The 13593-nt window shown below is 36.3% G+C and overlaps 1 protein-coding gene across 6 annotated transcripts in view; it reads right to left on the bottom strand.

Annotated features, from left to right (window-relative positions):
- Positions 1 to 3254: 3254 nt before the first annotated feature.
- step (cytohesin steppke) overlaps positions 3255 to 13593 on the bottom strand; it is a 70864-nt gene continuing 60525 nt past the window's right edge. For all 6 annotated transcript variants that reach the window (XM_069502575.1, XM_034975078.2, XM_034975076.2 and 3 more), the window contains 4 exons: positions 11513 to 11631; positions 10547 to 10658; positions 10101 to 10231; positions 3255 to 9491 (listed from right to left, as the gene is read on the bottom strand). In XM_069502575.1, coding sequence (XP_069358676.1) covers positions 9356 to 9491; positions 10101 to 10231; positions 10547 to 10658; positions 11513 to 11631 — 498 coding nt within the window. In that variant the 3' untranslated portion in view covers positions 3255 to 9355. The remainder of the gene's footprint in view (positions 9492 to 10100; positions 10232 to 10546; positions 10659 to 11512; positions 11632 to 13593) is intronic.

Raw genomic sequence — 13593 nt, 5'->3', positions numbered from 1 at the left:
AACTAACAGTAGGTAATAAAAATTACAGTGAATTTATATCAAAGGAGGGAAAAAGAACTCAGGTCAACAACCAATTCTTTAAGCATACAAAAAGTTAAGAACAGTGTGAAAGTTTATTACGTCAGCTTCTATATACAAATAGCAAGGTCTTCGCACATTACATCGACTCTACTCCAACTTGAATCCCAGTAAGACATGGAAGCATTATAATATCGTGTTCCTTACGATGGAATTTTCAACATTTGAATTGAAAGATTCATTCACTCAAGATTCAAGAAGCGACGGAGAGAGCTAAGCTCGGAGTTTCCTACAAGATCATATCAGACATAAAGAGTCAAAGTAACAGATATAGTTCAACGGATTGTGAAGCTGAAGGGGCAATGGACGGGACGGGCCATACATCGAAGAACCGATAGTCGATTTGATTTTAAGGTGCTGGAAAAAATGGAAATTGTAGCGTTGGTAGACCCCCATTAGGTGGACAGACATCAAACGAGTTACAGGGAGCTGCTAGATTCAGGCGGCGCAAGACCGTGGCGTGGTCTACAAGGGACCTATGGCCAGCAATGGACGTCTATCGGTTGTTTATGACGAATTGAAATCTTTTCATTGAATTGAATTCATCTTATTATGTCACTTTAATAATGGTCAGAAATAATATGCGTATCACATACTTATCTCAGTGGCTTTGTAATTTAGGTAAGTATAGATAGGTACAGTACGCAGCCGAATGTAATGTTCATCGACCTTTACCTTCTAAAGATAGCAGATTTGTAGAACGTTGTCCCTGCTGTTGAGACCGACAAAATGTCATATAGGCACGAGTAACAGAGACAACGCTCTACAAAGCCGAAATGTCATTCAAAAGGCCGATCGATGTACATTACTTTCGGCCGCGTACTGTACCTATAGTGTGCGACAGGTCGAGATGGGAATCAGAGAGTGAACGCCCCTAGTCGCACAGCCCCCGCGTTAACACAGTACGTAAATTATCTATTTTTAACCGACTTCAAAAAAGGAGGAGGTTCTCAATTCGTCGGAATCTTTTTTTTTTAAATTTTACACAGCCCAAAATATAAAGATCGATTTTTATGGCTAAAAACCACATTAGTACCTATGTATCACTATGGTGTATCTATATTGCGACAGGTCGAGATGGCAATCGGGGTATGAGGCGGGGGGAAGTCCCGCATGCGCACGTCACTCACGATATCCCGCACCGGGTTAGCGCGGGGGTTATGTGAGTGTGCAAGGCATCCCTACCCCGATTGCTATCTCGACCTGTCGCGCACTGGTCTATCGAATGATGGACATTGCGCGAATGTTTGTTTGTTTGTTAGGGCGTTCGGAGCTAGGGCGCAATGTGGTCCCTGTGAGTGGTGGTCAAGTAGTAAGTATCTGTGTAAAAATTTCTTCTCGGCTTTAATAGAAGTATTAGCACAAACGATGAACATTTTCAGGGTTCTGTACCCAAAGGGTACGGAACGGGTTGTGTCAACGAGACCCTACTACTTAGTATTAGGCTCAATTTAGAAGTGGAGATAGAAGTCAATATGCGATGTAATATTTAAGAAATACGCTTCAATTCCCTTTCAGTGTAAATTGAGCCTTACTGACTCCACTGTTCGTCTGTCCGTCTGTCTGCCTGTCACTTGTCAGCGGGCTGTATTTCGTGAACCATACCTAATAGGTAGAGAGTTGAAATTTTCACAGAATGTGTAAGTAGGTATTTCTATCTATAACAACAAATACTTAGTAGAAATTTTAAAATGGCCGCCATAAAAATTAATGAAAGTTTAAAAGTAGGTATTATTTCTAATAATATGGTCGCGATGGTACAGAACCGTTGGTGTGAGAGTCTGACTCGATTTTTTATGAACTTATGCATGCGATGCAACTCTTGCACGTTGATGATACCTACCTACAGACCTACTAGGTATATCAGAAACCTTGGGCTTGACGGAAGTGTTAATAACAAGTTCAGTTCGATCTTTTTCAGTAGACAAGTAGGTAGACTTTTCCCTCAAACAATTTCAGCAATATTTTTACGCAACAAAGTTTCACCGACATCGGAAAAGGAAGCAACTTGAACGTCATGGTCGAATACGTTGTTTGTTAAAATATGTGTAGCGGGCATCAGCGCATTGGGTTAAATCATGTTAATATTGCATGCACGTAGAAAAATGTAAACAAAGAACTCTGTTTATGGTGTATAATGTAGGTATCTATTTACCTACTTACTGTTGGTGATTATAATATGGAAAATACCGAGGACACAACGCTCGATGATGGAAAATTAGCACTATGGTGCCAATCTCTATTATAAAGATTACTTGTTTATGTCTTTAGCGATTGGTTCGTAGTTTGAAATGAAAAACAATTCATAATAAAATACCTAGGTGTAGGTACATAGTTTTACTCATTGTTAAAGACGCTAATTATTAATAATTCGCTAATTAATACCTAAACCACAATACCCTGATGGCAATAATTTTGACAGATTTTTTTGGTCTAAACATCAGAATAAATACCTGTTGAAGTAGCCCTAATGTGATCCTTACTGTTAAAGCGAGATAGCTCAATGGTGGTCTACTTTAAACTACAGGTATAATGCATGTGCGGTAGGTAGAGAAGCGGTGCGGGAAGGGTGTGACATGACACGAGAGCTGTGATTCGTCAACATGTGGCAACTGTCACCCCTCCCGCTTCATAGCCGCAGGAGCCTCTTCAGTTATTCGGTATACCTATATTTGGTTCATAGGTAACTCGTAGGTTATTCGTTCTTAGTATCACTAGCCTACGGGCAACTTGTTTCATCGCATTTCGCATAATCTTCTCTACATAGTATAAAATAAAGTCGCTTCCCGCGTCTGTATGTATGTATGTATGTATGAACGCGTAGATCTTTTAAACTACGCAACGGATTTTAATGCGGTTTTCGCCAATAGATAGAGTGATCCAAGAGGAAGTTTTATAGCTATAGTTTCATTCTCAAAAATTAGAGATCCCTAGAGAAATTGTAGTAATGTGAATTAGGTCGGAAAAAAATCCTCTCATTTGAGAGTTTCCGAGGAAATGACATCTCAACAGCTCAAACTACTGGACGGATCTGGCTGAAATTTGGCATGCAGATAGCTATTATGAATTTATGACTTGTGTGTAGTCCACGCGGACGAAGTCGCGAGCATAAGCTAGTCACTTATATAGAACTAATAGAATATTTTATTGAGTATGAAAATAAAAAGGCAAAGCAGTAAATAATGATAATAATGTATTTTCTTTCATACAAAATTATTTACAACATCATTATTATTATGCACATATATCCGTTGTCATATAAATCATTACAATTTGAGATAAATTAAACTCTCGACGCGAATGTACACAGCTTCCCCGTTAAACACTAAACTTAACTAATAACAGATCGTTACTTAGGCACCTTTCCCTAAATATGGTACAGTAACAGCTACAAAAGTTAAAAGAAGACGACAACTTCCCAGTTAAGGATAATGTGGTCTCTTCTATAACACTTATAATATCTAAAAAACCGTTAACAGCAAAAGCAGTTTTAGAGTTATCGCCAAAAATCGGAGGAATTTTCAAAAAGTAATGTTACTACTGAATAAGAATGCTCCGTAATACCAAGATTTTTACTTAACTTTTAAGTTTGGTCCTACCGCCTACGTAGTAATTTTTTTTAGAAACGTATCAGTTTTTCTAAATTTCCATATTTATTAGGGATAATTCATAAGTCCTTAACTATTTTTTTGCAGTTAACGGCTTTTTAAATACGAACGGCACAACAACGCATATCAATCGATTGTGCCGACTAAGCAATGTTAGATAGACGATCTCGGTTATAATCTCTGATATCTGATAATAATAATCGTTAAATTCCAAAGTCAAAGTCCAGTTGCATGACAGGCGGTTAAAGTTATGTTACGGTTACCGTTAAACTTTAACAGCCAATTAAGATAAATGGGTTTAGAAGTGTTATGACTGCAACTGCCTACTACTTGACAAGCTATGCAATTTGCTTCGATCTCCGAACTGCATCTCAAAAGATACTTTGTGAAATTAACTTCTTTTAACTTTCGTATCATACTGTGATAATAATCGATAACCTACGAGTAGACAAGAACAATCGATACGGCGATCAATTAAAGTGACGTTTCGAAAGACAGACAAATTTAATGGGTTCAACTATCGTGTCGCCAACTAATATATCGTGTAGTATAGTGACTAACATTATTTGTCACGCAATAAAAGTACAGTAATTAAACAAAGAGTGAAGAATAGTCCAAGAAATGAAGAAAACATTGGTTTGAAAATCTTTTCGTAATCAACCCAGACGCGGTCTTTAAAGTTTATTGAGGTCAATCGATCATAGAATCGTTCAAACTTCAAACATGCCTAGATTTAAAATGACATTCGCAGTCCCAAATCAACTATTTGATATCGTGCGCTACCAAATGCCACCTTAATACGTATAATATATTATAATAACTATTTGTTATGAAACTATTTACACGCATTCATTTAAATGTTATGCAACAACGTACTGTTCGGTCAAAACATACATAAAAGCAATAGTAATGAGGAAAGAAAAATAATTAAACTAAGAATAGTCCGCGACAGGTCGAGATAGCAATCGGAGAGGTAACGCCCCCACCTCATACTTCGACTGCCATCTCGACCTGTCACTTATTATAAATATAAATCAAATTCAGCCGACAAGTTCAGTTTAAAAGATAAAGATTTAAGAAAAACAGTAATCCTTATCATTGCATAACAGTTTGTTGTTTCAACAAAAGCTACACAACCAAATGATAAATACCTACGTGAACTCTGATTTGCGAAGCTTTTATTGTAACTGACATCTACATACAATTCGCATTCAAAAACATAACTAACCCACTTTTGTGCAATGCCCGCAAGTACGGACGAGAGACCACCCACGAAAATATTGCATTAATACATTAATAAAACAAACATATAACGCGTAAAATTTAACTCCTCACGCGCCATTTTAACTTTTTATGTCCAATTTCATGTCAATAGTTCAATTTTAGTCCTTATAAAATAAACCGTACTTTTGACTTGACCGTTGACCCATAGAGTTAAAATGGCGCGTGAGGAGTAACTTTTTTCGGACTATACATATTACATACACAAAAATATTCAATTGAACTAATTTCTGTATATAAGGATTTAAAAAATATATACTACATTTAAATATCAATTATTATTATATAGTACCTCAAACGGTCCATTTTGTTGAAATCCTATTTATTACCCCCCATTGGCGAACACGCTCGGCCAATAGACACGGTGAACGCTTGGCATATTATTTTAGGCGTATGGCCAGTGCTGGCCGGTTTGCGAATTATGTAGGTTTTCATACACCATCAAAGGATTGTATCTTAATTAACAAGCACCCTATACATACGTAGGGCGAACGCTAACGCATTGAACTAATTACAAACGCATTGGAGCAAACATGAGACAATTAATTGTGATAGGAAAACATTAGCCGGCGCTCGCCGAATGTATTGGCCCAATGTGTACTAGAGTCATAACAATTATAAGATTTGCGATAGAAAAACATGGAACATAAATAACGTATATCAAAATATTCATCTAAATATCTTAAAACTATCTATCCTCAAGCCATATTTACATCCGATAAGTTTACTATATTACAAATTAATAAATCTACTTCTAAACTAAATAACATATTATAATACATTATATAATACTTTCAATGAATACAATTTCCGACTAAATGGATAATATATTGTATAATTGATATATTCCTATGATTAGACCGTTCGCTCGGTAAACCATCGTAACAAATTATTGTCAAAGCAACAAGAAGCAATTAATTAATTTGTAAAATCCTACCTATAAAAAAATGACATTAAAAATTTCAAGTGCAAATCATTTCGAAACTAGGGCGGGTAAGTCATGTCGTCCTTTATCGATGATTTCATAAAATTTAAAAAAAAGATGCCCATGTGGAATCACACTGGGGTGTGAATCTTAATTTCAAACGTTATAAAAGAAATAAAATCTACCAACTGATTGTGTTAGAAAAACGTATCAATCGGTATCGTAATCGACAGCAATTTCTGCGCCTTGATTGGATGATTTCGCTGCTCACATTTGTCACAGTCAATCAAGGGGCAGAATAATTGGCTACCGATTACGATTAGGTACGATGAATACGTTTCTTATACAGTCGGGGGGCTAAATAGATATAAAACAGAAATATTTACACCTAACTTTATTCATAACAAATTAAGATTTATTCTATCGAACCGAAAAACAGCGGATTTATTTATATGTAATTCACATTGTATGCACATGTTTTTTGTAAAAATACAGTAATTTTACAAAATAATCGATAATCGAACGACAATTACACACAAATATTATTCAGTCTTGCTTCGTTATTTACATGGACAACAATTTCAACACCGACCGTCAACGATTATATTCTGAATGATGATGAATTAACGCATTGTATCGATACTAACTTTCAATCACTAGTTTGTATCATGACTCATGACTGTAAATATCACAATTTTATTCATGGTGCGTCATTCTAACAAATCAAATCCGATGGAAAATTATTTAACTAAGTTAATCGTTTGTTTCTTATTTTTATGACTTTTCAAGCAATAACTAAGAATAAACGACACCATTGTATAATTATGCTGAAAATCTGTTAATAACACCGTATCTGACGCCACGCCACGTGTAGAATTATATAGAATTCTAATATATACTATTTAGTATGGGCGAATTTTATTTAATTTTACTTTTTACATTATATAGTGGACATAAGGTTCAATTTACTTTGGAGTATTTTAAGAAAACTGCATCGTTCCATACGTATTATCAGCAGTGGCGTGCACAGTGTTTGAAGCCAGGGTAGGCATTAGTTAGGTAGAAACCTGTTTACTGGCAGGTCATAATGAAAAATATGCATTGAGCTATTACAACTGGGGTAAGCAGTGCATTTATGCCTCTATGACCTGCACGCCACTGATTATCAGGTGTCGTAGTATTTGTAAGCAAACTACGTGAATTTGTTTTTGAACCGCTGTGTTTAGTAACGCACGGTGAGGTGCTACAAGTATTACCGAGTCATAGCTCTAGCTGTCCCTTTTCATAGACTTAACTTTGTGAAAAGAATAACACTACTTTTAAAGCGATTTTAGATCGGATTTGCTCTGTAATTATGTGTAAAGTTACCATAGGAAATAGCAGTCCCATTTCATAGAAAATGATCAGAACGATCCAGAGCGATCTGCATCGCATTTGATCTGCAACTATGAACGCTACGCTACACAGATGGACGTCTTCACTTCGAATATTTCGATGCCTGCGATTTATATTATCTTTTCACTCTACATACAATTCTGTTATTCCCCTATTTATGTAGGCTCATTTACATTACAAAGGCTTTATAAAACATCACTGTTTACATACTTCGTACAATAAATATTGTACTGTAATGTGAGTGGTTCACTCTATAAAGTACATAATGGTGTAGTAGTATATAAAACAGTGATGCGTTCTAAAACGTCCTTAAAAATGTAAATAAACTCGATTTTGTTTACTTCTTTTTGGTATTATTTTAATTATAAAATATAATATGCAAAAGCTATACTGAGAATATAGTTTTTGCAGCAATCCACGAATAATATTTTTCATTATTACAGTTTGTTTGTTGAACATGACATTTGTTATTCCCTGTGAATAAATAATATAATTCTTTCAACTTATATTTTCTACATTACAGGCGATATTCCGAAACCCATAAAAACAATATTTACATGATCCCTTATAGTTATTGTTTCAAAGATTAAACAACCATATTACACTCTTTATGATGCACCCACACAGACACTTTGTTATATTTTAAAATAATATTAATTTATATTGTTTCATATGAAAGTGTAACGAACGAATCACTGATTATGTCGCAGTCTATATATCTATTTCTTTACCGTATCAGATAAAACCTAAGGCAGGCGTTTGATCCTTCGTATGACTATGATCAAACGATTCTTAATGTCTATGATTCCTTAATATTGGTGTTTTGAATCTTAAAGCTTACACGTATTTTTATACTTATTCAATATCTAGTTTGATATTTTAGGCTGTATCAATTTAATATTTATTTTACCAGGTAGGTATAGAAGTAGTTAGTTATTGACGAAACTAATGCGGAATTCATTATTAATTCACTGTTTTAATTTTCGATGTCGCATTGATAAAGTAATAGGGTCTTGAACTGCAGTAATAAAATGAGGTGATGTTTTGTATACACATCTCCACTTTGGTGGATATCAGGCTTAAGGCTCCTGTATACACATAATTTACCTTTCATGAATCTGACGCTGATTGTACCCAGTGTACGAAAATTCTTAGATATATTTCCAGTGATAGGATAAGGCGCGGAATTATAGTTTTATTGTGCCTTCACTTCTAATGTAACTCGTCGAACCAAGAAGTATCTATGATTTTACTTTTCCTGTACTAAGGCTGTGCGGAACCATGGTTTATTACGCCTTCGATTCCCCTCGATCTAAGGTAATTCAAACTATATTAGATACATAATATCGCCAATAGGGATGATGACTACAAGTCAAATCAGCTACTTTTTATCAAACGTCAAAACGCTCGCTTAGTAAGGGAGCTTGTATGAAATACACAGATGATACGTCATCAACGTTTGAATTTGAAGTATTTTTGAATTAAATCGATAATTTAAAATGGACAAACTTAAAACTAGCAGCGAATGTGGATTTTACGAATTTTGGACGACCCTCTATATAATAACTACTAAGAAGTAATTTATTTTTGACATAGTCATCATCCCCATGGAGATTGTGTACAACAAAAATGGCAGGTCTGAATATATTGCTATTAATAACTAAATACTCCCTGCGGAAAAGAGTAGCAATAGATTTAGACTTGACATTTTAGTTTAGAGATCGTGTACAACAGAATTAGCCACGATGTGTTATTTCCCGTCGTACAAAGATATACCATCGCATTTATTCTTGGCAGAATTTCATTTTAGGCAATGCTGAAGTTACCCAATTAGAAGAGATTATTTCAAGTAATCCAATCTGAACACGAAGCGTATGACTGCGCTAAAAAACAGATATCAGCCGGGCTTTCGTATTTATACTTTAGTATATGATCTGCACAAACGTCAATGTTGCAACTTCGGACTGGATTACTTGTTTTGCGATCAATATAGCTGTCGGAATCCGGCGCCAGGGTTTCTGGTTCATGTAGAATTGTTACCGAGTGCAAAGCGTGTATAAGGTTCACGCTAGTGTGCGGAACTGTGGTTGTGTTGTGCTTTCTTCTTGCGTTGTGCCAGCATGTCGTAGAACGGGTTGTGACTGATGGAACGCCGGAGACATTCGATCCATTCGTCGCGTTCCTCCGCCGTTGACGCTGACATTCTGGAACAATAGAAATACTATAAGTTACTGGAACACTAGTTCGAAAAAACGGATAGATGTCCGGGTCCCAAGGTACTAGAATGGCGATCTAGGTGGACAGACAACATCAAACTACTCGAAGGAACCGCTGGATTCAGGCGCCGCAAGCAAGACCGTGGCGTATGAAAGTCCCAACAAGAGACCTGACCTATGTCCACTGCAGGTCCAGCTTTACATTGTCCTTTCATGACTTCAAAATTATGAGAAAAATGACAATTTACAGTTCCCTCCTTTGGTAGTGTCGCCGACTGGTGGCACATATAAAATTAGACCTGTCTGTAGGACCTGCGCAAAAATCTTATTTTTGAATGATGTGAAAATATCTCAGCCAGTCATAGCGTGCGTCCGTCCGTTATCGATTGTTGCCTACGCGCCATGTCTTGTACGCGCGACAGGGAGAAATTATGAAGGAGCTTGCACGAGTCTGTTGTGTTTATAATCTTAACGTCAAGCAATAAGGTCTCACTTCTTTGGTGTACATTGCTTTTTGCCGCACTGGATTTACTATGCAGTGCGGCCGCTGCCGGTCACTCGCCGCGCGCACCTGCAGATAAACGGGTAGTACTGTACCTGTAGACGGTGTGTTTGCCCTCGACGACCTTCCCCTCGGAGTCGGTCTTGCACGCCTTGATGAGGTCCGCACCTCCGCTCGCGTACAGCTCTAAACAGTGCGGCCGCTGCCGGTCACTCGCTGCGCGTACCTGTAGTTAAATTAACACATTTATTAAACAAAATTAATCCAATAGAAGTAACACTCTAGGGGTGAGATCTATAGAGCAAACTCTGACTTTGCTTAGACTAAAGACAGAGTTAAAACGAGACAGAGCTATATCTCTCACATAAGTCTGTCTCATTTTAACTCAATCTTAAGTCTGAGCAAAGTCAAAGTTCGCTCTATAGATTTCAGCCTAAGAAACAGAAGCTACCGAGTATCTCTTTCTAAAGATCTATGCGTAATATTTATTGCCGAGTACTATAGCTAAAATAAATACAATAAGTTAAATTAGGTAACTAACAGAAATATTTTCTAATGGAATGATTCCCCGCGGCTCCTTGTCCGTCGTATACTCGAAGTAGTAAAGGCAGTTGTCGTTCAGTATGAACCATCTTCTCTTCCACGATTTGTATCTGGAAATAAATAAAAGCAATGATAATTAAGGCGCTGGCAATCTCTATTTTCTATTTACTAGAGGTTGGCCGTCATGTAATTATCATATAATTTCCTATCTTTCGCTAAACGGAAAAGTTGTGCTACATTGGCTATCCCAGTCCATTCTCGGATGTTTCTAAGCCATGACCGACACTTCTCTTTCTCTTAATTTTGCCCATCATGATGGTCTGAAGGAGACGGTAGCAGTCATGTTTGAGAACATGCCCCAGATAACTGACCTTTTGCGTTTTATGGTCAAAATGATGTCTATATTTTTACCGATGCGTCGTAGGACTTAGTCGTTTTTATTTTTTGAACCCAACTTATGCCCCACTGAATACAAAATACGTACTCATTTTCAATCAAAACAGCCTTAAACTGTAGTGAAATTGAGTTAAAGTTCATGATTTCGATCACTGAATACAAACTTGAACTCATTTCCTTCGAGTTAGCGAATCGACTCGCAGGAGCAATCACAGGACTTTAAATGTTATGAATCGCCGCCTACGAAACCGCTGCGTAACCAGCTTCGTACAAAGAATTTATTTTATTTTATTCAGATCACTTGACTGCAATCTCACCTGCTTATAAATGATGATGCAATCTAAGATGATGCTGGCTAACCTGGAAGGAGTATGGAAGTTTCATCAAACCCATAGGTACGTTTCGTACTAAGCTTACGTGGTAAGACAAAATATTCTTTGTACGATACTGGTTACGTAGCACTGGTTTCGTAGGCGGCCGAAGCGTCGAAATCAATGTAATATAGCTTGGTACTTTTTGGTTTAACTAGGTCCTAAGTATTCTACGAGTAAAAAACTCAATATCTCACCTTCCCCCCTGTTTCCACAGCCAGCCTTCCTTGTCGGGGTTGAAGAAGGTATGCATGAGATCATTACCGTCGTCTTCGGGGATTTTGAACGGCTCCGTCTTTATCGACTCGTATAAAGACTGGACACATGAAAAATATTACATTAAGCACGATACTTTTATAGTAGTACAATAAGTTATAGTGAGGGTAGACAAAACAGACTTGGTTTCTGTGTTTTCATACCATTAAGCATCAATAGCTCGTATGGATAAACAGCTTAAGTAAATCAGGACATATTATAAATTAAGTTATAAAGTGCGTTTTAAGCACTTAAATATCACTTGTTTAAATGGTGAAGGAAAACATCTGAGGAAACTTGCATGCCTGAGTTCTCCATAATGTTCTCAAAGGTGTGTGAAGGCTGCCAACCGACACTTGGCCAGCGTGGTGGCTATAATAAGTTGATCATGATGATTTTTTTATTTTTTTTTATTTGGATCACTAACAGCTAATCATATACATCAAATACAAATTTAACAATACAAAAGTTTTAAGATAATATGACGAGCTAATTAAAAGTAATCACCGCATGCGAATGTGTCAGGTAATTTTACTACTAAAAAAAAAGTTACTTAATTAAAAAATAATAATAATATAAATAAATAAACTCTAAACTAATAAACAAATGTAGGTAAGCAGTTCACATGGCATCAAGTAAATTACTATGGTAATTCACTTAATGCCATATGAACTGAATTCCGGAATTTAACCAGTGAGTCCGCGTGTATGTCTAGCACATTGAGCTTATTATAAAGTTGACTTATTCTAGGGATTGGGGAGTTAGCACCCATAACTGTTGAGCGTCGAGGAAAAGATAAAGAAGAATTTAAAGGTTTTCTAGGATATTTCGAAGGAACCCTTAATTTAAAGCTATTTGAAAGAGAAGAACAATCTATTTTCTTCAAGAAAATCTTAAATAAAAATATGAGATCGAGTTTTGTTCTACGAGTTTCTAAGGATTCCATATTAAAGAAATTTAGTCTGCTATTATAACTTCTTAGGTTTTTTACTTTTCCAGCCGCAAACGTAAGATGCCAAAGAAAGCGCTTTTGCACTCGCTCAATCCTATGATGATTATAAATTCTGAGTTCGTGTTTGTTTGGGCTCATCTCACAAACTACAGTACGGATTTTCATACAGTTTTCATCAATAGAAAGAAGGATTATTTAAGAAGGTTAAAAGGCTATAAGTTATGAACATTTTGGCAAAAATAAGCTACTATAAGTCAATCTCTTAAAGAGTAAAGTAAGTTAAAGTTTTCTGAAGGGATATTATATTGTAAGCAACGCGTTATTAATATTTTTCTATAGTTTCCTTAAACAAATAAAAACATATTACAAAGTGCGTCTAAACAGAATATTAGAGACACGTTTTCTTTTCAAAGAACACAATTTAACGCACTTTGCCGGTAGCCAATAAGAAAAAACAAAAATAGCAACTTACTAGAGGCAGAATAGAACACAGTTTAAGTGCAATTTCTCTTGAAACTTTATTAAAAGATACGAAAAACAACAAGACAACGAAACGATGTTATAACGATTGTTATCAACCACTTGTGTCGAATACCGTGCGGCGACTGACTTGTCAAATTGAACATCGTTATCGGTGCAGTTCGTCTATCTATCCATACTAACATTATAAATGCGAAAGTGTGTCTGTCTGTCTGTCTGTCTGTCTGCTAGCTTTTTATGGCCCATCCATTTGCCCGATTTCAATGAAATTTGGTACAGAGGTAGCTTGCATCCCGGCTATATGATATTTTGTCGGGCTCAACGACAAAGCCAACGCTCTAGGTTACCCGCTATCTCCTTCTAAAGGTCGATGTACATTATTTTCTACCGCGTACTGTAACATAATGTGACTCTATCCTGTACCTCACTTTATAGTGAAAGACACAATTAAAAAAAGAGTGTCCGAGCTAACGTCGATTACTGGCCGAAGTCGAAGGTTTAAATAACCCTAAAAACCTTAATTCTTAAATACCCTAAGAACCTAAAACCTTAAATAACCCTAAGAAATTCAGTTCAAGATTGATTGAAAGT

This window comes from Maniola hyperantus, chromosome 13 (genome assembly GCF_902806685.2).
Source record: "Maniola hyperantus chromosome 13, iAphHyp1.2, whole genome shotgun sequence".
In the NCBI taxonomy this organism is placed as follows: Eukaryota; Metazoa; Arthropoda; class Insecta; order Lepidoptera; family Nymphalidae; genus Maniola; species Maniola hyperantus.
This window is presented reverse-complemented; position numbering and strand designations above follow the sequence as displayed.